The 26,560-nt window shown below is 47.0% G+C and overlaps 1 protein-coding gene across 2 annotated transcripts; it reads right to left on the bottom strand.

The window, feature by feature from the left end:
• Nucleotides 1-5,834: 5,834 nt before the first annotated feature.
• On the bottom strand, nt 5,835-26,560 carry RRM2B (ribonucleotide reductase regulatory TP53 inducible subunit M2B). Of its 2 annotated transcripts, XM_063171551.1 has the most exons (10): nt 26,435-26,560; nt 21,618-21,770; nt 20,091-20,207; nt 19,060-19,193; nt 17,418-17,512; nt 15,282-15,415; nt 9,847-9,951; nt 8,636-8,749; nt 7,992-8,162; nt 5,835-6,280 (listed from the first exon to the last, which is right to left on the bottom strand). In XM_063171551.1, the coding sequence occupies exons 1-9, from the start codon at nt 26,543-26,545 to the stop codon at nt 8,010-8,012; spliced, it is 1,116 nt and encodes a 371-aa protein (XP_063027621.1). In that variant the 5' UTR covers nt 26,546-26,560; the 3' UTR covers nt 5,835-6,280; nt 7,992-8,009. The 2 variants fall into 2 exon arrangements, with proteins under 2 accessions (XP_063027621.1, XP_063027612.1); XM_063171542.1 differs by having other exon boundaries at nt 5,835-8,162.

The raw sequence follows: 26,560 nt of genomic DNA, 5'->3' as shown, positions 1-26,560 counted from the left end.
GACTTTGGGAAACACCATTTGAGCTTAAAATCAGTCAGCATGTGCCAGTGCTGCTAATTCCATCTAATGGATGTGGAAGAGAAAGATTTGCTTTATGCAGGTATCACACCACAAGGTACAGCAGCACCAAGAGTAAATGTAGGTTAATATTCGAAGTAACAGAAGAACTTTAACACACATCTCAAGAACCTCATGTTTTTAAAGTATGCACATCTAATGGGCCTAAGGTGAAGAAAATCAGCCAATGGGGAGGGAGAAAAAGAAAAAATCAAGACAGCTAAAAATACAGTTATTTTTAATAATAATTTAAATTTTTTTAAAATTTTTAATTATACAGAGGAATTCTTATCCAGTGAGTTAGTGTTGCAGTAGGCCATGCCCTGCTGTGAGAATCCCTGCAATTGTCTCAGCAGCATGCAATGTTTCCCCATGAGTTTGTCTGGCCCCAGGGCCTATGGAGAGCCATAAAACTTCCTGCCTGCACCAGATGCAGGATGTGCATCCCATGGCTGTGGCCACTACCCTACAGCCTCACAGCTCAAGAGCTATGAGGGGTTACAAGGAGGAAGATTCATCACCTTGTCCCTCTGTCTGGCTGCAGGGCTTGTGGCATTGGCACTGGCCAGCTGCTGTCCTTTCAAAGGTGCTCCAAAGGCAGGTGACATCCTCACTCTGCCCTCAAACCCTGCTCAGTGTGGGAGAAGTTGAGAAAACACTTTTTGGCTTTACACCCTGCTCTGCTAACGAGGAATTAAGCAAACTGGACCAACTTCATGGAAGGGGCTTCTAACATCAGGAACCTTGGAGAAACAAACCAAGCAATGCCTTTTTTCCATGATGATGTTAATCCAAAACCAAGGCACGTGGTAGTGGCTGTAGGAACCCCCAGGCACCATCCCATCAGCCCACATGGGGATGGCTGAGCAGGAGACAGAGGGATGACTGAGCAAGGAGCAAGGCAGCTCTGTCAGGGCTTATCATAACACCTGTCTCTGAAGCCAGCAATTGCACACACTGTGAATGAAGTGATTTGATAAAAACATTCAGTTCTCCAGTCAGTCTAATAAGCTGTAATCTAAATCTATTTCCCTTCAAATGGAAAGAACAAAGAAATCAATAACTGATGGGCAAGCCTCTTCTCACGGGGCAGAAATGCTTGCTATAACAACTCTAAACTGGTTCTCCTCTGCACCATGGGTTTTAACACTGCCCTGGGACCCTGCAACCAAGATTGGAACAGCCTCTATTCACTAACCTGGCTTACATTCATTAATGGAAACTCTTCTCCATAGTTACCTAACCAAGAGGAACTCAACTGCTGAGGTAAACTTTAAAGATGCTTCCCTGCTTTCCTGGAGCCTCATTTAATGCCCATTCTCCCCTTTAGTCCCAGCAACCCAGATTTCCTCCCAACCAGAGAGCTGAGATGCCTGAGAGAGAAGCAGGTATTGGGGGAGTTTCTGGGCATCAAAAGATGGTTTAGATGCACCTGGATTCAGGTCTGGTGTGGAGGAGCTGCTCCACAGCTGCCACTTTCCAAAGGACACCCCAAGTCCTGCTCCATACTGTGGGGATTAAAGCAAGCCTGAGCTCAGAAAAAGTTAACGCAGTAGCAAAGAAACCAGTAAAGGCCCATAGAAATGTTTTCAAATGCTAGAGACCTAATAATGAAACATTCTGTTCAGTAGAGAACCACACTTGTTCCTAAGCTGTAAATTACCTCTAAAGCTTCCTGTGTCTGTCAGGGCTTGTCCTCATGCACAGGCCCTGCTCTGGGCAAGGAGGATCTCCCCACTGAGGGGCTGTGGCTCACAGCAGAGGCATCTCAGTCCTCAGCATCGCTGCTGCCAAGGTCAGAACAGCAACAGCCATGGTGGGGCTGAAACTGCAGGGCTCAGGCCTCCCCAGGTCTGCTCTGGGCTCCTCATGTTTAACACTGGCAGCCAATATTCCCAGAACTTGTGATTTTCCAGGCCCCAAAAGCTACTTCTGCCATGAGTTCCAAGTGAGCAGATGGTAGCACCAGTGTGATTATTCAGTACTATTATTAGATATTTATTAGTTAGCATTTGTGCTGCTCACCATTGGGTTCAGTCCCCCAGAGCTGGGTGATGAAGCCCTCAGGGAGGCTCTTGCAGGACATGAGTGACCACACCAGTCTGTGTATGATGATCACTTTTGTGGCACTGCTGCTGGCATCTGAGCAATGAGCAGTGAATTCACTGTCACTCCCACTGCCACCAGCACAGTTTTTGCTTGTCATACTTTTCCTACCCAAGGCATGTCACTGCTTTCAGGATTCCCCAGCCCTCCCTGAGTGGTCCCAGTCTCCCAGGAGGTGGCTGCTGTGCCACAGGAGTCTGCCTTCAATTAACCTCTCAAAGCTGCCTGTGAAGCAGCAAGCAGCCCATCCCATCCTGGAGACTCCCATGGCAGCGGCCAGCACTGGTGACCATCATCAGCACACGATGGGCCCTGGACAGGCTGCTTGGAAACAGACCTGCAGACACAGCCCAGCTGCAGAGCCTGAACAACCTCCTGCATGGTAAGGCCACCAGCTGTGAAAAGGATTCTTGCATTTCCTCATACAGCAACCCAAGTATAATCTCTTCAGAGCCATGTCTGTGGGCTAAGGAGCAGTGATGGGGAGGCAGACTTTCCCTGAAGCTCTCAAGTTCAGCTTAGGCTGCACTGCCAGAGGCATTTGTCAGATCAGTAAAAAGTATTTGCATGTTGAGACTTGTTCTTAACACTTCTCTTGGATCTGCCCATTGACAAGAAATAAAAAACTCCACCAACTCCTTTGGTATCTACCCAGAGCCTCCAGTGTGATTTTGGGAGCCTCTTCACTAAAAGAAGTAACTTAGGGATGACCTAAAAGAGGGCCTTGTTTGAGGGGCTTATAAAAACCACACCAGCCTCCTGAGCATGCAGCTCCCTCTGAGCCCAGGCTGGGGCAAGCAAACAAGGTTGTGGTCAGCATCTGCCCCAGTCTGAGAGGCCAGTGCTTCACTGCAGGCCTTTCCTCTGGCTCTGGCACTGCACCCTGGGACCAGCAGGAGCCAAGCCCAAGCCAGGCAGGACTTCAGCCTGAGCTGCAGCTGGAAGGGCACAGCAGCACCTGCCAGCCATCACAGAGTGGGCAGAGCAGCGAGCAGCAGAGCTGCTTATGGCATCCCAGTGGCCTGATTTGGGTAGGAGTAGGAGTGGAATATGGCATTTAGGAGACTTTCAAGGATGGCCTTTGAGCAAATCACATCCAGCTGTCACTGGGCTAGCACAGATTTTTTTTTCTGACATTTACTGAGCACCAGAGGGACAGAATCCAAAATCAGTCCCTGCTGATGAAGACACAGAAGAATCCAAAATAACTTTCCACCAGTCTGTTGATCTCTTTTCATTATCTGCTGATGAGGACCTCCCCCAGCCTCTGCAGCAAGAGGCATTTAGGCATTTCCCAAAGGAACAGGCAAGGCCTTGGAACAAGCCCCAGAGATGGCCTGTCCCCATGGCAGGAGTCAACAGCTCACCCTAATGCCGGGCAGTTCTCTGCGACAGCTCTCCCAGAGATGCTGCAGCAGATACGGGAGCCATTCCCAGAGTAACAGTAACAAACAGTGCTACAGCATAAAAAAGGATGGATGATACAGATTCGCTCCTGTGAACCCATCAGCAGGTGCTGGCCAAAGCAACAGAAGAAGGAGATTTCCCAGGTAAACCCTTCAGCATATTTGTCAAAAAGGTTCTGCAGGGCAGGAGTCCCCAGTCAGCAGCACTCCACAAGAAGCTGTGATATTGGCAGCACTGCTGCCTGACATGGAAATCTCATGTCTGTCATTCACAAATCCCTTTATTTCATTTGAAGGGTCAAAATTCATCAGGGAATTTCCCAGCCTGCCCACATGAGTACACTCAAATAGCTAAATGCCAAAATTACTGTTCAAAGCAGAAATGTGTGCTCCATACTGGCCAAAACCAGCCATTCCTGAGATTTACCTGTGTTTCAAGCTGAGAAAACTTCAGCTGAAGTTAGCAGAGCACAGTGCTTCTATGTTCTGGGCAGCCCTGGCTGCTAGAGCCAGATTATGTACAATGGGATGGGAGCACTGCCCATCTGTGCCCAGGCCACGGGAAGCAGGGCAAGACAGGAGCTGCTGGCAAACCAGCAATAGCATCTCTTAACAGTGATATTACAGTGCCCACCTTGCCCTATTTGCTAAAAGCTGCCATTCAGCAGCTCCCCCTCTCAGTTGTGCTGGTGTATGGTGTGCACGCACACCCGTGTGCCAGGCAAGCACACCCGCACACACACACAGGGTCTGGGCACACACGGGAGCAGCCCTGCAGCGTGCAGTGCTGACAGCAGCCCCAGGCACAGGAGCAGCCTCCCGGCAAACACAGACCCGGCTGCACGAAATAGCAACGCATCAGCATCGCCAGGAACTGACTCCCAGAAGGAGCGCTAGGTAACAGTGACAGAAACATCAATATTTGCTGACTCAAGGGCTCCACCAGGAGGCAAAAGCAGCCCAGATCATCCCCCTAGGAAGGCCAGAAGGAAGATGCTCCTCTGGCAGGCTGGGTGACCACGCTTGCTCTTTCAAAGCTTTCATCACTCAAAGACAAGGACAAGAAATGTGGTGGAAGCGGACCAGCACGGCGTCAGCTGGCCAGAGGCTGGCAGCAGCTCTGAGGGTGCTGCCACACACACAGCATCCTCATCTGCTGCAAAAATCTTACCAGTCCAGAAACATTAAGAAAGAGGTTGCTAACTGCCCTGCCTTCCCCTGCTTTCTTTGATTTCCCAGCAAGGGCTGGGAATACTCACTGACCTACTGCACTGGGCAGTGGTTTCACAGCCAGAGCAGAGCGTTGGGAGCACCATGTCTGCCTGTGGCTTCTGATAACCAACTCAAGGGACTTGCTGGGAGGCACATGTCTGTTCCAATGGGAGCAATGGGAACTACAGAGGCCACTTTGGAATTAAAAGTGGGGATTCCTCCCATGAGCTACAGCTCCTACTGCAGGCCCTAGAAGGAGGTTTCTACTCATCTGACCCTTGCAGATGTTCTTCACCACGAGACAAGCACCTCCAAGGAAGCACCTTCTCTGTCACACTGAAGTCACACACCAGCTTTATTCCAACTCAGGGCACAGAGACCATGTACACTGAAGGAATGCTTTGCACCTTCTCACCCACACACACACCCAGCAGGCTTTCTTAAGCTTGATGGCCACAGTGTGAGACACACAGAGCCCTCAGAGGCCCATGGGGTTTCTGCTCAGTGCCCAGTGCTGGGGGAAGAAGGCACCTTCTGCCTGTCATGCCTGTCTCAAGGAGGCTGCAGGGACAAGACTGTTGAAACAACAGCCCTGACAGTGCCTACACGAGCAGGTGTGAAGCTGTGCCAGCTCACAGCCAGGTGATCAGAGTTTGGCTTCAGGCAGCGCCTGGCTGGCCCCAGCTCGGGGCCTGAACCCGATGATGCTGTGCCCAAGGGCATGATGCTCTTGATATATCAGGTACCACCCACTGACAATATATTTTTGGAGTGTTTCTTCACTGAACCTTACAGACACCCAAAAGATTTCTCCTTGTGCCAGAAAATCCCAATTAAAAACAAAACAAAACAAACAAACACCAAACCCACTTGTCTGCTCACTAGACTGCAAAACCTATTTCCAGGAACAAGAAAGAGCAAGTCAAGAGCTCCAAAAAGTGCAAGACAATATATGGAGCACTCACAACTTTCTCCCACAATCCAAAAGCTGTGAATACTGACTTACTCTGTCATATCCCAATTTTATCACTTTGGATTTCACAAGGAAGCATGTAATTTGTAAATGAAGGCATGGGCTTCCCCACACTCAGATTTTATTGAACAACACACATATTTTACACACAAATCGAGTGGGAGCCGTTGTACCAGACTTTGGTATCTCACAGACATTTACAGAACCTGAGCACATTGCAGTTTCATATTAGAACACTCTCTATACTCTCATCATAATTCACAAGACTCAAAATAAATACTTTTTAGTACTTTCAGTGACATAATAGGTTCCATTACTCCAACAACAGACCCATTTACAGTATTTTCTCCTTCTGCCCTATCAACTCAGAATTTCCAAAAGGCACTGAGTTTTCCTTCTGAGTCCACAGTTCTCTTGCAGTTCCACGATGTTAGTGAGGGCCACCAGTTCCAGCTTTTCTCTGTATTCTCAATGTTCCACTCTGCTCTCTTCCAAGTACCTTATGTCAAATGATGCAGGCTCTTCTCTAGGAAAAAAAAAAGCTGTTCCATTTCCATGTTCAGTACATACTCCTGATCTTTTACTAAAAAGAGACTAAAAAAAACAGAGTGAATTTTGCTGCTTATTTTTACAGCAGGGAGAGTTGTTCACTGGGAACTATGTTAAGGCAGTGGACCTGTTCCATGGAACTCAGGTACCCAGGACTATGGCTGGTCTGGGCTGGCAAGGAAATAACACTTGTGCTACCCCATCACTGATAACCCTGGGCTGTCAGTTTGGCTCATGCCAGGTATATCAAAAGCAGCACAAGATATTTGCAACCGTAAGACTTACAAAAGCTCTTCCACAAAATTATGAATATTATGAAAAATGCTTGGGTTTAATAAAGCAGAACCCTTTGTCTAGCTCTTGTATATTCAGTTCATCTTGGAAAAAAGAGACTATTTATTTGCAGATAAGCCAGGTACAGCTGAATAGCATCCCTTCCACCCCAAGCACCACTGCAGTGCATTAACCACTCTTCAATCACTCCATTCTCTCCATGTGGTATCAAAAAATTACAAACAGTTTTCAGGCACACAATCAAAAACCTAACAGTCCTTTGTAAGATGCTGCTGTTCCATATTACTTCTGGTTTGTTTTTGAAATGTTTAATACCTTCTTTCAGAAGCTCTTCTGTGACAATGGTTCCAATGATTCACAGCAGACACACAACCTGATGTACCTGCTTACATTACTGGGTGCTTCCTCACAGCCCCAGGAGTCTGTTTGTAGCACCTCAAGGGATAATCCCTTGGAATGACATGTCTTCTCACCCCTTCAGTGCACAAGTGCAACCAAGAAAGGGAGAATATCAAACCACCCAGCACGACAAGGTGAGATGGACAACACCCAGAGCTGGCTGTTTCAGTGTCAGATGATTACAAATACAACAACAGATTGCTTAATAAGGCACTTGATCAGTGAAGCATGGGAAAACAGGCAGCACAAGCCAAAGAACTACAGGATGTGTTTTTTCTCCACTGTTAACAGGTGTGCCTTTTCAAGGACCATTCAAAGTCCACTGACCTGTTCAGTAACAGCTGTAACACAAGAATCTCATGCATTTGAATTAAATGCCTACCAAGACCCATCAGTTTTCCAACCTGAGTAAAAATTTTTCAGACCAGAATCCAGGTTAATGGGGAGATTACCCATATTTCCCAGGTTTAATAACATTCTATATTTCAGACTCATTAAGGTTTCCCCACATTCAATTATTACTGTATCTGCAACAGGATGAAACAGAAGAGCTTTTACTCTATACCAAATCTATAAACATGAAAACAGGAAAGAGGAAAATAATTTATAGCAACATTTTTACATGGAGTGATACCTCAGCTGGTTTTCAGATTAAAATACCATAACATGAGGTAAATATGCAGTTTGCTTTCTTAAAACACTACCAAAGTCTTAAAAAAGTAGTAGCAACCATTCCATGTCATTTTTAAAGACAGCATTGACAGCAGATGAATCAAGGGAATCTTAAAAAGGCCATCCTTTTACAAAGCCAGAAGTTCTTACAAATGATCCCCCTTTTTTTTTTTTTTTCAAATGACACAGAGAGAAATATATTTACTCCTCTGACAAACAACATGAAAACCCAGGAAAAATATCCCAGTAGACTCTGATTTCCATGAGAAGAAATTAAGTCAACTTCACAGCATAAAGGGAGATGAGGAGAGGGAAACAGTCACCATTCATTTGCCAATTGGTCAAAAATCTGCATCCAGAGTGAAGACATTGTCCATTGTTTCTGCCATAACAGCAAAACGTTGATATTCCGAAACCCGCTTCTCAAAGAAATTTGTTTTTCCTTCCAGAGAAATATTCTCCATGAAATCAAAAGGATTTTCTGCATTAAAGACCTGGGGAAGGAAAACACACTGGTGATTCTGACAGGGAAATAATGCTTTAAAAACCCCACCACAAACAAAACTGTCAAACTGTTTCCATCTAGACCACCTCTGGCTGCAATATCCTATAGGATCCACAGACCCCTCTTGAAGCAAATTCAGCACTGCCACTCCCAGGAGTTTGGTCTGTGGTTTAGCTCACTTGTGCAAGGTGCATGTTATTCTTCAAGCATTGCAGCATCTGAGCACAGCTTACATTTCCCATTACAAACCTGCTGAGCAGCTGAAGGGAAACAAAGGCCTAAATTGTTCTTGCTCTTTTACAGTGAACCATAGGTATGAATGCTGTGGTTTCAGCTGTCACTCACAGGAAGTCCATGTGCTAAATATGATCTGCTCCCCAGCACGACAAGGGAGTGCTTTGTACTGACAGTTCCCGTGGGCTGCACTGGCAGGCCAGCATTTGGGGCAATTGCATCTCTTACCTTTGAGAACCCAAGCTCCATCAGTAACCGGTCTGCAACAAATTCAATGTATTGTTTCATCAAGGTGCAATTCATTCCAATCAGACCCACAGGTAATGCCTCAGTTAGAAACTCCTAGAAGTTAAAATACAGATGACATTTAGAGAAATGAAATTTAAGAAAAAAATAGGAGAAAAGGACAGAAGACACCTGTGTTTCACAGTAACATAATTTGTGATGTTCCAGGCTCCCCAGGAAGTTGTCTAAATAAATAACTTGCATTACTAAATTCAACAAATACCTTCTGTTTTCAGTAACTGTTTGTATCTTCCTTTATTTTTAGCCTGTTACTCTGGAAAAGGCATAAGATTTTTATCACTGCCCCTCCCTCTAATCTGCTTTTCTCCAATCCCCCAGCATAAGCTTCAGTGTAAACTTAAGCTCCAACTTCAATAAACCTACAGACCATACAAGTGGGAGCAGGGATAGATCAAGAAATCACCAGTTTTCCTGGCTTCCAGCCATTACAGTGACAGATGAGAGGGCAGTGATATATATGAGTGCTGAACCCAGTCATGTGTATATTCAGGCACCAATGCACACCTGTCTCAGTGTTGTGAGACAAAGCAGGGCATTTGTCATCATCACAGTAGTTAGATAACAACAGGAAAGAAAGCTAAACTAAAATCTTGCCAAGCACTCAGCCATGCAGAAACTTGTGCCTGCAGAAAGGGCAGCACTTCACATGAAAGAACCTGACATCAACCTCAGGAAAAGCCAGAAGACAGCATGATACTCATGGCCAGAACAGACCCTGCCTTCTCCTGAGGACAAGCAGAGATGTGAATACAATAGGGAGAGACAAGGATCCTGAAAGGACAGATGTAAACAAACTGCTCTCTAAGAGACAGCTGCAGTTGATTACTGTAGGTTCCTTCCAACTCTTAACTATTCTATTCAACATCAAATAAGACAGCTTTTCTTCCTTTCTGTCATTAAGGAGAAAACCAGCTGCCAGCTTCAGCTTGCCCCAGTTGCTTGACAACTGAATCAGAAAGTCTCTGACTCTTATTGTCACCGTTAAGGAAGAGGGAAGGAACAGTATAATGCATCAGGAATGAAGCATGAGCCAAGAATCAAACATGGAATCCCAAAAGTTGGAAGTTAATTTGTTTATTTTCACACCTCAGACTGAGCCTGTGCTGCCACAATGCTGTCACAGCCAGGATTACCTGCTCAATCTCTACAGCATTAACGATGATCTCACACACTCGCTCTTCTGATGGTCTGTTCACTAAATAATGGAACATTAGACAAGCAAAATCACAGTGCAGACCCTGAAATAAGAGAACAATGAAAAACACAGTCAGTTTTCTGCTCTTCCACATAGTTTGCTCTTATTTTCAGGCAGTGTCAGTTGGGTTGAAGTTTCCCAGCCTTCTGCTTTTATGAAAGCCTTAATGTTATCACTTGTAGTTTACAATCCAGTAACATCTCAAATCTAACACATGCCACCTGTGCCAAAATAATGTTCAGCATACATGTTTCTCAGGTAAAACTTTTCTGAGGGCTGCTCTACTGTGAGTGATCCTACACAGAGCCTTGCTGGTCTCTGCCTCCTGTCAGGGATGATTATGCTGAAAGACTTCTACATCAAGATCTGCAAAACTACTTGTGAGTTAAAACAGGCTGTTTACCTGCCCTTTGCTTTGAGATACTTGATTTAAATTCTTTCAGTAGCATTTCTTCCCTTGCTTCTCCCAACAGCACTTTCAGAAAGGCAGATTCAGATTAAAGTCACCAAACTCAAGATTAACAAATCATCTCTTCTCCAACTAAAGTTCCCTTCTCATTTCGCTCAGCTATCCTGCACAGAGCCTAGTAAACTGTGCTCCTTTCCAGGATTTCCAGAAAAGTCTCCTGCCAAGGTAAGAAAATACCAGGAGACAAGCAACCCCAGACAGCTGCTCCAACAGACACCTCAGCTTCTCTTTAACTTGCTTCGGCCACACCTACCACTGCCAGCCTAAAGGAGCACTGTGCTACCATCTCTCCTCTCAACTGCAAGGTGGTGATTACAGCCAATAAACACCAAGAGGGCACATCCAGAGTGAAAACCAATCAGAAAGAATTTGGCAGACTATGGGCTGCAAGACAATCTAATATTATCACTACCAAGGGTCAAAGAAAAACCTGGGGGCTGACCTACTAGATAGCTGTTCTGCTGCAACAGAGCTGGGAGTCTCAGTGGGTAACAAGGTGACTGAGCCTGCAGTGCTCATGTGATCAGAAGGGCCAAGGGTGTCTCAGGGTGCATTGGGAACAGTGGCCAGCAGGTCAAGCGAGGTGATCCTCTCCCTCTGCCCATCCCTGGTGAGGTCACACCCGGACTGCTGTGTCCAGTTCTGGGATCCTCAGTATGGAAGAGACAAGGAGCTACTGGAGAGGGTCCAGCAGAGGTCACAAAAATGATGAGGGGTCTGGAGCATCTTTTAATGAGAAGAGACTGCAGGAGCTGGGCCTGTTTAATCTGGAGAACACTGAGAGGGGATCTCATTGATGCATATACTTATCTCAAAGGTGGTGTTGTGGTTTAGGAATGGTACTCCCCAGTTCAGTGCCCCTACCGAGACTCTCCCAAACCAGATGCCACTTGCTTGCTCCCTGCCACCACCAAGACACCCTTGGCCTCCCCTTGCCCCTTCCTACTCTGAATGGAGGCACAAAAGGTGAAAATCACAGGATGGGTAAGAACAATTTACTGGAAACAACGAGATTACAAAAGGAATGGTAACAGCAATATGAACAACAAAATGTGTAAGACAAAGAAGCTATTTTCATGGAAACCCATGACACATACCCCTGCTTTTCCCAACTACATTTTTTCCCACTGGAAGGAACACCCTTCTTCTCAAAAGCAAGAGAGGGAGTACCTTCTTTTCCCCACCCCTGTCAATGACCTGAGATGGTACCCAATAACAGTAGGGTCTTAGCCACACAGCTTCAGGGTCTACCCCTCACAGTTACTGCAAAAAATTAACCCTGTCATTGGCTGAAGCCAGGACAGCTAGGTGCCAAGGGGAGGGTGCCAGACTCTTATCAGTGGTGCCCAGAAACAGCATGAGGAGCAATGGCTGTAAACTAAAACACAAGAAGTTGCACCTCAATATGAGAAAGAACTTCTTCACATCAAGTGTGACAGAGCACTGGAACAGGCTGCCCAGGGTGATTGCAGAGCCTCCCTCTCTGGAGACATTTCAAACCCACCTGGACACCTTCTTGTGTCAGCTGCTTCAGGTGACCCTGCTTGGATTTGCAGAGGACCCTTCCAACCCTAACAACACTGTGATTCTGTGAAAACCTTTTTGGAAAGTCTATAAAATCCTTCTGATTAAGGTCATGAAACAGCCCTGAAGTTATGTAATTTGGGAAATATCCTCCCCTCTAGTGACTGCAGTAGCTGCCTGCTGCAAGGCTTCCCATGGTCTTATCCAGGGCAGCACCACCAGCAGGATGCAGGACATGCCTGGCCTCTCCATGAACCCATGTGCTCTGCTGACTGGTGCTCCTACCAGCTTTGCACCTTTAAGCATCAGCTCAAGAACAGCCTGGGAGCAGAGCCAGCAGCTCAAAAAACACATTTTGAGCGTTGATCATTTATCTGTCCAGGTGCATCAAAAAACAGTTTGTAGTTTTCCACTGTGGATTCTTTTTACTGCCACTGGGTTTCAATGCAGGTGCTCTGTGCACCAAGCTTTAACCTTCATAACAGAACTGCAGTTGGGATTATGCCAGCAGAGCTCAAGAAAATTTTAGTCTTTTGGTGCTTGACTCTGCAGAAAAGTACAGTTACATTCACTCACCTGCAAGTGATCCCTGTAACAGACAAATCCTGCCTCACACAAATGGATCAGTTCATGATGACTCACAAAAGACACAAGGAAGGTGAAGAACTATTTGGTTTTCCTTACTCATCATATAACTTTCTTCAAAAGTGTCTTTTAAAGACATACCATAAGATGTCTCATTTCAAAGCAATTTATCTAACCCATGAAAATTACTTCCATTATAAAAAAGCTCTTTACACATTAAGACCAACTCTGCTAAGTTACAACCACTAGCAAGTTTATACTGCATACAAAACTGGTCTTTCTAGTTTTTCAGTGCTGACAGTGATGTAAGCAGTGCAGTGCACAGTCCCCAGCCATAAACAACAGCTGCCAACTTGCAGGGAGAAAGGAAAAAGAAAGAAGGAAGCAGTGCAAAGAAGGGGCACTTGTAAGTGGTCTGTCATATCTGGTGTGCTGACATGCAGCCCCTCACACACCTCACATCCTAAGTTAAGATGCACTCTCCTCAAAGGCAGATCTGTAGTTGCCCCCTCCCAGGAGAGTTTATTGCTGTGCAGCAACACAAGCCCATGGAGAGGAGTGGTATCTGCTGCTTCTGCAGCAACCTGACACAGCTGCCTTGGTGAGGGATGCAGGTGGCTGTCTGCAAGCTCTGGGACCCATAACCAGAAGCAAGTGAGGAGTGGTACTTGGAGCCCACCTGAACCTGCCTGAAGCAGCTGAGGCACAGCAAGTCTCAGTCACACACTATCCAGGTCCTTGCTCCAGCCAGCCCCCCTGCAGCTGGGGACCATGCAATTCCACCCCACCCCTTGAGCAGCTGGGCCTTCGCCTCCCTTCACAGCACAGGAAAACAAACATCCCCTTCAATCTAAAAAACCCCTCTTTTTGATAATACTATATACATTGGTGTGCTGGTTTTGGCTGGTGTGCTGTTTTGGGGTAGGGTTGGTGTTCTTCAAGTACAGTATGGGTCTGTGTTTTGGATTTGTGCTGAACACAGGGCTGATAACACTGAGATGTTTTTGCCATTGCTGAGCAGGGCTTACACAGAGCCAAGGCCTTTTCTGCTTCTTGTACTGCCACCCAGGTGAGGAAGCTGGGAGTGCATGGGAGGTTGGGAGGAGACACAACACCTGTCCAGAGCTAGGACAGGTGACCCAAACTGACCAAAGGGATATTCCAGACCATGTGACATTCAGTATATAAAATGGGGGGAAGAAGGAACAATGAAGGGGGTGGGGTGCCTTTGGAGTAATGCCATTTGCCTTCCCAAGTCACTGTTGCACCTGATGGAGCCCTGCCCTCCTAGAGATGGCTGAACACCTGCCCATGGAAAACATTGAATTAATTCCTTGTTTTGATTTGCTCGTGTGTGTGTGACTTTTGGTTTCCCTATTAAACTATCTTCACATCAACCCATGAGTTTTCCATCTTTTACCCTTCTGATTCTCTCCCTGATACTACTGGTGGGGGAGTGAGAGAGTGGTTACATGGGGTTTGATTGCTGGCTGGGGTCAAATCACAATTGGGACACCAGTGTTTATGTTTACTCCCTTTAAAAACAGGTATTTCTGCTGAGGGACCCAGTGGCACCCAGGCTTTAAGTTCATCAGTGCTGTTTGCTGGGTATAAAACTGTCTGGTTGGCCAGGCCACAAAACATGGTAAGAATTAAAGGCAGTTGGTGGCTGCCACAGGCAGTGCTCCTTAGGACTCAGTTGTGCTATGTTATGTACACTATATATACATATATATGTTACTGGCCTGAGTGGCCAGTCCTCTTTCATACCTTTATCAGTGGTAAAGTGCATTCAGTGCACCCTCAGTCAGTTTGCAGATGACACCAAGTTTGGTAGGAATGTTCATCTGCTGGAGGCTAGGAAGGCAGAGGGATGTGGACAGGCTGGATCAGTGGACTGAAGACAATGGTGTGAGGTTCCACAAGGCCAAACACCAGGTCCTGCATTTGTGCCACAACAACCCCATGCAGTGCTACAGACTTGGACAGAGTGGCTGGAAAGCAGCCCAGTGGAAAAGGACCTGAGGGTGCTGGTTGAGAGCAGCTGAACATGAGCCAGTGTGTGCCCAGGTGGCCAAGAAGGCCAGAAGCCTCCTGGCTTGTGTGAGGAATAGCTTGGCAAAAGGATCAGGGCAGTGATTGTCCTCTTGGCATTGATGAGGTCATATCTTGAATCCTGTGCTCAGTTTTGGGCCCCTCACTACAAGAAGGACACTGAGGTGCTGTAGCAAGTCCAGGGAAGGGCAACAAAGCTAGCAAAGGGTCTGGAGCACCAGTCTTAGGAGGACTGGCTGAGGGAGATGGAGGTATTTAGACTGGAGAGAAGGAGGCTCAGGGGAGACCTGAGCTCTCTACAGCTGCCTGAGAGAAGGTTGTAGTGAGGTGTGGGTCACCCTCTTCCAAGCGACAGGACAAGAGGAAACAGCCTCAAGTTGCATCAAGCAGGAGATTAGACTGGATATTACAAAAGACTTCATGGCAATTGCTGTCAAGCATTAGAATAGTCTGTCCAAGGAAGTGGTTCACCATCCCTGAAGGTATTTAAAAGATATGAATGTCGTACTTTAGGGGCATGGTTTAGCAGGGGACATGGCAGTGGTAGGTTAACAGTTTGATTCAGTGATCTTAAAGGTCTTTTGCAACCAAAATGATTCTATGATTGTGTAATTATTGGTAAAAGTCTGCTTCCTTCCCCTTCCTCTGTCAAGATTATGGGTTCTTCACAAATATAATTCTACCCTTGCCCTGGAAACTCACATTTCTTCCCAAATAGTGTGTAGGACATGTCACATTACCTCATCTCTGCTAATAAGTTCATTGGAGAAAGTCAATCCAGGCATCAGGCCCCTCTTCTTCAGCCAAAATATAGCAGCAAAGGAACCCGAAAAGAAGATGCCTTCCACTGCAGCAAAGGCAACCACTCTCTCACCTGTTTAACATAACACATTTTTTGTTAGACACAAATTGCTCTATTGCTCATCAGCAAGAGGCACCATTTGCATCAGACAGAGTGATGCTGGAGAAAAGCAATCTCCCTCGTGGTACCAGATGCTTTTTGACCACATCTGTCAGCAGATCCTGATGCACAGTGGGTCTACACACCCCACAGCACTCAGCCATAACAACCCCAGCAGAACTGGAGAACCAGGGCACTGAACCACTGAACTGCCACAGGTCAGAAGCAAAAGAAAGTAATTGTCCAAAGTGGCCTAGACATTAGTACTCCACTGTCTCTTTCTCCTGAAAGGCAGGAAAGCAGCTGTGTAACTGACAGCCAAAACTGAGAAAAGGGCCAATCTCATAAATCACATGAAAAACCCTACACCACAATTTATTCTTGTTGGGAATCTACATAAACCATATTCTTAAAGGAGTGAAAGTCCTTTCACAGAATATAAGTCAAGACACAAATAACTACTTGTATTATGCCACCTTCAGTCCAAGGAAAGCAAGGCATTATTGGTCCCAGTTCTCCCTGTTCTCTACATGAATGTATTTCTTCAGACTACAAGACCATCTGACTGTTTAGTGAAGCCACATCCCTCCATGTACACTACTTCAAACAACTTCACAGGCTCATTGTGTATGTTCCGACATGAAGAGCTTTGGCACTAAGTTCTGGTGCCTTTTCCACTAAGAACTGCACAGAATTTTGTTTTAAAAAATAACCCAAAGTAGCCAGATGTCTCACTTCCTCTATGAGATACAAATGTCAACCACTGGCTCATCAGAAGAAATCCAAATTAGGAAAAAGCACAGAGAGCAATACCAACTTACAAGTATCACAGAAGTTATTAAAGAAAGATTTTTTCCTGGCAACACTAAAAATCTTGTAGGCTACTGCTATACAGGAATGGAGAAAGGCTGCTTATAAAATATAGGTTTAATGAAGCAGAAGACTGATTACTTATTTGGATAAAATGCATTAAGCTTGGGGGCAGGGAGCAGGGGGCACACTGCTTTTTGAGTCAGGGAACTTTCTGATTCCTGGCACACCCCACACTGCTGGGAGCCAAACAAAGGGATGATGAAGGGGTTTCACACACAGCAAGCAAAGCCAGACCAGGGAGGCAGTGGGAGCCAGGACAGAACAATGTACAGCTACAAACAAGAACCTCTCTCAAACAAGAGCTGTGAACAGATGCTGCAAAAGAACAATGTTCAGATTTATTTTGTTCACCAGGCTGAATCTCTACATCTCCTACACTTTCTCAAAATACACAGGATGTTTGCTTTAAAAAATTCACCAGAGTGCACCCATTATGCATTTCAGCTACAGCAAACCCTTCCAAGTCAAGACTGTAATGCTGAATGCAGAACATTTCTAAGGATGTCCTGCAGCACACTGATGGAAACTGAGCCACTGTCCCAGCTGTAAAATGAGATGCAAAAACTAGAAACCTGGTCCCAACAGCAAACCAGAAACACCAGAAATAGATGGTTCTTGAATCTTTTTTGTACAGGTTCAGTCATGCCTCAGTTACAAAAAAACCCATGGATTTCTCTGTAGGAACATGAACACAGAAAATACCTGGACTTGCAAAAACTTCAGCTGCCCAGTTCTGAACACTGAGTGAAAAATAAGAACCAACTAGAAGAAATAATCAAAACCAGAAAATAAGGTCTACAAGCAAAAACTGAGGAAACCAGAGTTATTCAGTATAAATTAATACTGGGTATCAGTATAAAGATAAAAAAAGAGCATTTTTCATAACATGATTTCAGGGGGCACTGCCATTACTTTATTTCTCTACCTGAAGATAAAAACATACAAGCTCCCCAGAATTTACTTCTAGTTCTTTAGTTAAACCAGAGACCCAGAAGTCACTACATCTGTGGAGAATTTAATTTCTTGTTCCAGGGGTGCAGCTTACTCACAGAAGGTCAGTTTGTGATATGCAACAGAAACAAGTTTATAAAAAGCTACACACCAAAAGTGGATTCTCGGTCTTCAATCCACTTCAGAGCCCAGTCTGCTTTCTTCTTAACACAAGGCATTGTTTCAATAGCATTAAACAAGAAATCCCTATAGAAGAAAACAGAGACAAAACATCATAAGAGTGATTTAGGAAAATCTACCCTGGTTGTCCCTTCCAGCTCCACCAGACAGAGGATCCCATTACGCAAGGCTCTGAAGTAACCCAAGTAAGAGACCACTCCCACCCCAAAGAGGTGATGATCTGTCCTGTCTTTGTCTGGGATAGAGTTCATTTTCTTCCTAGTTGCTTGTACAGTGCTATATTTTATATTTGGAAAGAGAATTATGTTGATAACATACTGATGTTTTAGGTGTGGCTAAGCAGTGTTTACACAAAGTCCAGGACTCTTCAGCTTCTAACCCCACTCCACCAGTGAGCAGGCTGGGGGGAACAGGAAGCTGGGAGGGGACACAGCCAGAAGAAAAGACCCCAAGTGGCCAAAGGGATATTCCATTGATGTCATGCTCAGAATATAAACTAGGGGAAAGCTGGCCAGGGGCCAGTGAGCAACTGCATTGTGCATAATTTGATTATTATTATGACTACTATTATTATTATTGTTGTTACTAGTATTATTATTGTTATTTTCCTGTCCTATCCAGCTGCCTTTACCTCAAACCACCAGTTCCTACTTTTCTCCCCAGCTCTCTCCCACCCCACTGGGCAGGGGCAGGCAGTGAGTGAGCTGCTGTGTGCTGTTAGCTGCCTGCCAGGTTAAACCACAATGTCATCTGTGATAAAAAGGGCAGAGGGAGGCACATGTGCAGAATGCAACATCCCCACGGGCTCAGGGGAGGAAGGCTGTGAACTCAAACATCCCATCCCAGGAGTGCTCCCCCATCAGATCACAGTCTCTCTCAGACTTGAAGCTAGCTACTTCAGACTATCCATAGAGCAAAACCTCATCTTGCCCAACTCCACAAAGAAACAGGACAGGTCCCACATGCACAGACTCTGTTCCTATGCTGAAAACCTGAAAGGAAACCTTGCAGTCCTGCCACCATCACCAACACATGATGATGGGAAAGCAATGTCTGCCTGACCATCACCATGGAGTCTCTGAGGGAAAGTGCTGCTTTTCAAATGTGTCCCTTTTGGACTAGGAAGCTCTTCAGACAAAAAAGGTGAAGTCAATCATTCAAAAATAAGCAGTTCAAAAATTGCATTAAAAAGCACTGATGACAAAAAGGATGCAATACATTGACTGCAGTATATTGGAAACACCACTTTGATCATGAGCACTCAATTTCCTCAGGCTGATGCTTTGCTGATGTAAGAGCAAGCACTGCAGGAGCACCATAACCTCAAGGAGTTCATCCAACCTTTAATATTTCACATACTCCTTGCTTCCAGCAATAAAAGATTTATGCACATATTAACTAACCTTCTGATACTCCCACAATAAGCCTTGGTCAGTAATACCCCTTTCCATTTTGGGGGTAGGACATGCAGGCCTCAAAAGCTTTACAGAACTTTCCCCAATTCCCCAAGAAAGCCAGTATGAAAACAGGAGACAGCTGCCATGCTGCCCTACAACACTGGCACTGGCTTCAGCCACAGATTTCCCACAGGTTTGTAACACATCCAGGTTTACCTTTTCTTGGGATCTTTGATGTAGGTGTCTATGAGCAAGCTGTACATCTCTGAGTGAACATTCTCAATGAGAATCTGGAAGCCATAGAAACAACGAGCTTCTGGGATCTGCACCTCCTGACTAAAACGTGCCACCTGCCAAAAGCAGAACGCAGGCAATGAGTACAACAACACAGTCCTGCATGACACTACTCTGAGCTCAACAGGAGAGACAGCAGATCTCTGCTACAGAGACAGGATGGGAGCAGTTCTGTCCTGCTTTGCTCACAGACATGTCAACAGGATAGCTGTGGTGCAGAAGAAAATAAAGCAAGTAAATACAGAAGTAAATACATTTAAGAGCTGAAGCATAAGGGCACAAAGGGGAAGAACAACAAAATAATGCAGTACTAAACACTTAGTACTGAACAAAGCCTCAGACTTTGTGTTCATCACTAAAAACATAAACAGCATGACATAAGGCATCTTCATGCAATACATGCACATAAATACTACATGTTATAAACATTCAAACATTTCAGATTTAAACTGGGCATTTGCAGACAGATACCACTGCTAACCTGTGATGAGATATTCTCCAGCCCAGAACAGATATCAACAGGAAGAATTCCCCACCTTTTTAGCAGCACCCACCTGCAGCCCTAAGAGATTCTAGGGTACTGTTCAGTGAGAACAAACCAGATTTTACCAAAATGAGGGATACATGGCACAGCCATGATCTGTATTCCCTACTTTTCAATTAACATGAGTACAAGAAAAAATTCATTCAGAAATGCACATCCCACAGCCAACCAGGGACTGAACTTCAAAATGGTGATGTGATTTGGAGTCCTGATGACCACAGCTGACTCATTTTAACTCAAACACTGTTCCCAGACAAACAAGCTGTTTGTTCCATTGACAAAGGGGAGATGGAAAGAAAAAAAAGTACACATTAAATCAACCTATGAATTAATGTGAAAAAGCCAAAATGAAAAGTTAATAAGACAATAACATGACTAAATATTCAAGCCCTCTGTAAGTCTTTCTCACCAGATTTTCATTTACAATTCCATCACTGGCTGCAAAAAATGCCAGAACATGAGAGATAAAGTATTTTTCATCTGCTTTCAGCTTGTTCCAGTGAGGAAGGTCCTTTGACAAATCAACCTAATGAAAAGAAAAAAAGGAAAACATTATTGTCCTTCTGCATTTATCATTCTGTAAAAACAAGCAGCCCAGTCAAGTGACTGAGGCAGAGTTTTGGCATTTGTTTTCAAATCTTTACATGTAGGGAATTTAAATACTTGTGACTGCAAATACAACAGAGACACTGCAATACTGTTGCCTCTCTCTGCAACAGTAACATCATGTACTTGTTTCACAGTTTATACTTTTGTATTTTGGAATAAAAATTGGTGTCTATTGAATAAGTAAATGAGATTTTGAAAAGCCTTAGTATCTTTTTGCCACAAGTATGAACACACACCAGTAACCAGGGCTCATTCTGAGACACTTAAACTTCACTTGAAATAAATGCTGATACTCCAAGAAAGCCAAACCCAACTGTGTCAAAAGATGGACTGAGGGGACTTTGCCTTTGGCAGGTGTTCAGCCTCCACGTTGTCAAAGAATGGTGTGGAGCACATGCTGTGCAACTGTTCTTGTCTATCAGATCAAACCCCAGCCATGAGAGAAAACCACAGCTTCCTTCACATTGGCCTTTTCTGTTTGTTTGTAGGATTTCTGAACCAAAACAGCACTAAAGTAGAGCTAGATGTGAAAAATGCAGAGCACCCACAGATGGTAGGACAGTGTAAGAAGGAACCAGTAACACAGTAAAAGGGAAATGCTGGTAAGTCAGGAGTTCAAATGCTTTTTCTTTAACAGTTTAAATGAAGATCTGCTGCAACAGTGCAGCAAGCTGCCCAGCCAGGCAATGAAATACCACCTCCACAAACAGCAGCTCCTCATCATCCCATGATGTTTTCTGTTCTATTTAGAGGCTGCCAGTGCTTTCATCTCACTCCTCTGCAGTTGCAGACCACTGCCCACAAACGAGCTCAGGTCCAGCTAACCAGCAACCCTGGGGAAGAACTTAGAGCTTGCACTGTAACATGGGACAAGCACCTCACCAGGGCAAGAACATCACCAGGGCAATCGGGAGTCAGCTAAATGCATTTTTAGCAAAACTAACACTGTCTGTCTGGAAATTTAGGTAGCTAATATTAAGGAACAGCATGAAATTTCCCAAAGCATCTTACATGGGCAAGGAGTCAGTTGCAGGTTCAGAGACCACAGCACGGTACTGAGCTGTCTGATCATGAATCAGAGCAATGTGACTTAGGATTTCTCTATAACCAGAGAAACAACCCAGGACGCAATTCCATCTCATCCTAAACTAAGCAAGTAAAACAGCTCTGCTGAATCACCCTGTGAAAGCAGCTTGCTTTCCATGAATGATGTGATGAAATTAACTCCAACCTTTGCAACACAGAAGCCAGCAGCGGAGCTAGGAAAGATGTGCCAGGACCCCAGTGGTCTGACTGTCTTCTGCCAACCCACTGGCCCAGGGCTCACCTCTTCTGCAGTCCAAAAGGAGGCCTGAGCCTGCTTATACATCTTCCATATGTCTGGATACTGGATGGGGAAGATGACGAACCGGCGGGGATTTTTTCTGAGTAGAGGTTCTTCATCAAGGTCAGAGCCATTTTCAGCAGCACTCGATGAGCTCTGAAAATAAAGCACAGTTCTGGTTAAAGTTACCACCATTTATTCCTCCTGCTCACACTATCCCAAAGGTGTGGTCTGAAGTTCACCCGTGTCACACAGACACCCACCTGGCCCCCCGGGGTCGGTGTCCCCTCGCCCTCCATCTGAGCTCCCGGAGCGCTGCCCGCCCGGTTCTACCAGCACAGCCCTCAGCAAGCGCCCCCTCCCAGGAAGCGCCTGTGTGCTACAAACAAAGCCCCGTGTGCCACACACAAAGCCCCGTGTGCCACACACAAAGCCCCGTGTGCCAGAGGCAAAGCCCCGTGTGCCAGAGGCAAAGCCCCGTGTGCCAGAGGCAAAGCCCCGTGTGCCAGAGGCAAAGCCCCGTGTGCCAGAGGCAAAGCCCCGTGTGCCACACACAAAGCCCCCTGCACACGGGGGAAATCTGCCCGGGGCCACATCAGCCGCTGCGGTCCCACACACCGGAGACACGAGTGAGGTCACGGCACGGGTGCTGCAGCTGCCACCAGCACAGCTCCACCCAGCTCACTGCCCAGGTACCTCCCAGCTTTGCTTTATGCTCACAATTGGGGCCTGGATGGACTGACTGCCTTAAGAAAGCCAGGAGATGACAGTAACTAATCCCAACTGGCAGAGGACAGCCCTGTGCCACAGCGAGTCTCAGCATGGAAGTTTGTGTATGCAGTCTGCGAGGGCAGCCCACACAACAGCGTGGTCTGGAGGCTGCCCTGGAGGCTCTCCCTCAATATGAAGCTAAAGTGCCTCTTCCCAGCAGCTGGCAGCAGGAAAACCTCTGCCTGGAGTCACCCATCCCACACTGATCCTTCTGTGGGGCCTTCCAGAGGACATCTGCACACAGCTCTTCTTCAGAGCTCCAGCCCAGCCAAACTGGGGAGGTGTGGACAGCTGATATTTAGAAAACAGGCCAGTGGAAAGTAGCAGAGAGAGCACTCTCTCTGCTCTTTTGGTCTGAGCAGGGTCTCACCTCTGGCTGGAGACATCTGCTCCCAGGATCAGTCCCTGCATCCCTGCAGACATGTCACCAAGCACCGACCAGAAACAACTGCTGTGAAGAGCTGTCAGGACAGCAGGGTGCAAGCTCTGCAGAAGGGCTGGTGACACACTGATCACAAGTCCAGCAAGCAGGATGCCTTTCTGGGTTGGCTCCAAGATCCCACTGACACTGCTGGAGAGGATAACTAACCACAGGCAGTATACAAGGTGTTCCATATAATACAGCAGAGAAGGGGAGCTGAAGGTTTTGAACACCATTATTTCTACCTTCCTGGAAGTATCAGGCAGTCTTTTCCCTACCCAGTCTGATTATAACTACTCACATAATAAAAAGCATTCCTTTACTTCAATTTGGAAAATACTCTCAAACAAATAATGCCATTTACATTTTAAAAAAACAAACAAAACCCAAACATCCATGCACATTGCACAGCTGGCATAGATACCCCCAGATTCCCAGTGAATACATCACTGAAGCACATTCTGGGTTACAATTCTACCAATTTATTCTATTTCTAAATACTACTCGATTACATGAGATAGATTTCCCAGCATCATCTTGAGATTTTGCTGAAGGTCATGAGAGTTGAAGACCTTTTTTACTTCCCAGGCCATAGATGGCTTCAATAACTCACTGGAATTGGGAGAATTTGGAGTTGGCAGGTTCACCACCTTGACTTAGCACACACCTGCTCAGGGAATGGCATCAAGCCAATTCCACCTGGTTTTGCACCATTTGAAAATAGAAACACTGCAAAAGTTCTCCCTGTTATCCCAGCCACTGCTGTCTCACAGACAGTTTGCTGTCCTCCCGGACCCCCCAGATCCTTCTCTGCAGAACCGCTTTCCAACAGGTCACCCCCATCCTGTACTGGTCCCCAGGGTTATTCCTCCCCAGACCTTCCTCCCCATTTGTCATTGCTGAATTTCAGACTATTCCTCTGCCCATCTCCAGCCTGCTCAGGTCCTTCTGAAGGGCTGCACAGCCCTCTGGGGTAGTGCCTGCTCCTTCCAACTTTGTGCCATCAGTGAACTTGCTGAGGAGGCATCTGCCCCTTCATCTTAGTCACTGATGGATAAGTGAAAGAATACTGGGCCCAGCACTGAACCCTGGGGGACACAACCAGTGACAGCCTTGAAACTAGACCAGTGCTCAATCCACCTCAGCATCCACTCATCCAGCTCACGCTTTCTGAGCTTGCCTATGAGGGTACCATGGGAGACACTGGCAAAAGCCTGGCTAAAGCCCATGCAGACAAAATCCACTGCTCTCCCTCGTCCATTCAGCCAACTGTCCCATCACAGAAGGTCATCAGATTGGTTAAGCACGAGTTCCCTTTGGGGAATCCACAGTGACTACTCCTGATGACTCTCTTGTCTTCCACTGCAGGATGAACTGTCCCATCATCTTTCCAGGGATTCAGGTAAGGCTGACTGGCCCAAGGCTTTAAAAACTGTACCAGTATTTTGTTAAATAGATGGTTTTGGTTGTTTAGGGTTTTTTAATTTTAAAAAAGGAAAGGACAGTCACAGAGGCTACACCATACTGGAACCTCCTGCATAATCTACATCCCACCTCCCTTATCACCTTCAGGGTGCAGAGGAGTTTCACAGGCAGGCTGCTGTGCAAGGAGCCTTTCACAGGCTCTAAACTGGCAGGAAGGCAGTGGCTACAAGGCAATCCTATCCTCTTTGACTCAATTTCAAGTGTGTGGCACATTCTGATCACTGCTGAGGCTTCTGAGCAGTCACCACCTTGTGCTGAAGGAGCATAATGCATTTCCTGCCTTGCCTTCCTGGATCCAGAGGCACTGGCAGGAGTGTGAGGGGCAGGAGAAGGTAGAAGTCACTAGGTCAACACCACCTTCAATGTGCACCCCAGATCTTTCTCTTAATGCTATGATGGTGCATAAAACAGTAAACACTCACCAAAATGACAAAGGGCACTGAGTTTATAAAGTGTACATGCTTCGTTCTGTTCAGACAACATGATCTAAATGTGTAAAAGAGCTGAAGCTGGTGGGAACAGGCCAACCCTTGCACCAGCAGGGTCAACCAGATGAGGCTTCAGTATCTCCAAGAATGGAGACTACACAACCTCTGTGAGCAACCTGTGCTAGCATCTGACCACTTTCAAAAAAAACAAGTGTTTTCTCACACGTAAATGCAACCTCTTGTACTTCAGTGTGTGACCAATGCCCCTAGTCCCACCACGGGGCACCACTGAGAAGAGCCTGGCTCTGTCTCCTTTATTCCCTCCACTAGGTATTTTCACCCACTCACAAAATCCCCTGGAGTCTTCTCCAGGCTGAACAGTCCCAACACCCACAGCCTCTCTTCGTATAACAGATGCTGAAGTCTCTTAATCATCAGCCCTTTGCTGGGCACACTTCAGTACATCATATCCCAGTTACACTGCAACTGCGAGAGACAAGCTCTTCTGGTGATGACAATAAACCAAATGGACAACAAAAACTGCTTAGGAGTACTGAAACACCTTCCATTAATTTCAAATTCAGCAAACCAGGAAATAATTAACATATATACACACATACAACGATGAGCCCACAGCTACAGCTGCTGGGCTACATGTGCAAGCATCACAGTTACATCAGCTGTAGCCAGGGAAAAAACTAAAGGTGCTGGCAGAGCCAGCACTATGATGTGGAACATACACTCAGTGGTCTGTGACCATGAACCCTCTCACACCCTAGAAAAGGCTGCACATGCATCCCACGAGCTCCCAAAGCATCCAGGTCAGCCCTGGGCAGCACAGGCCACGCCAGCAGTGAAACTGGGAAGTCCATCACCATTCCTGGGAGAGATGGTTTGCACTGCACAGTGTCCAAGAAGCACAACACCTGCTGGTTCCACATGCTTGAGGGGATCACAGGACTACCATGCACTGCACTGCATGAGTACAGGACATCACTGTTCAGGGAGACACAGTAAGGGGTTCCTTATACTCGTATTTAACATGGCACACCTGGTTTCGGATACTTGAGCGCTGATGAGGCACAAGGGCTCAGGAAGACCACGTGGGTTTCCCTGCCATGATAATCCTTTCTCCTTGAACACCTCAGCCTGGCTTAGCATGGTTATACTGAGGACACCAGAACGCAGCTCAGACGCCTCCCAGGGGCAGCCTCCCTGGTCAGCAGGGCCTGGGAAGCCGGGAGCATCACCAAGACCCACACCTGCCTCCGTGGCGGCTGGGGGCAGGAGGACGAGCTCTACCTTCCCGGCCCCGGCAGGCGCAGAGCCGCCGGGGCGGCAGGGGCGGCACGCCCGGGCCCCGTGCCGCAGCCCGCGGCCGCCGCTCGCAGGCCCGCATCTCCCGCAGGTGCTGCCAGCGCTCCCCGGGCCGCGGTGTCCGAGCGCCCCGGCCCGGCTGGGACAAGGGCACGGGGGGACGGGCCCCTGCCCTTTCCACGGCTGTCCGAAGCAGCGGGTCCCCGGTGCCGGAGTCCCCCCGCGGCGGCCCGGCCGTGCCCGGGGGGGAGGCAGCGCAGCACAGCGCCCGGCCGGGCGGGGAGGCCGCGGGGCCGGCCGGGCAAGGGCTGCGCTGCCGCTGCCGCTCCCGGAGCCGCCGCTCGGCCCGGCTCGGCCCGGCCCGGCCCCGCTCCCCGCCCCGCCCGGCCCGGCCTTACCCGCTCCGGGCCCGCCGCCTCCTGCGGCGCCGCCGGGCCCCGGCGCTCGCCCATGGCTGGCGGGACTGCTCCGCGAGGGGCGGCGGCGGCGGAGGAAGGCGGAACGGCCATGGCCAAGGCCGCTCC

Source organism: Melospiza melodia, chromosome 1, assembly GCF_035770615.1.
Source record: "Melospiza melodia melodia isolate bMelMel2 chromosome 1, bMelMel2.pri, whole genome shotgun sequence".
Classification (NCBI taxonomy): Eukaryota; Metazoa; Chordata; class Aves; order Passeriformes; family Passerellidae; genus Melospiza; species Melospiza melodia.
This window is presented reverse-complemented; position numbering and strand designations above follow the sequence as displayed.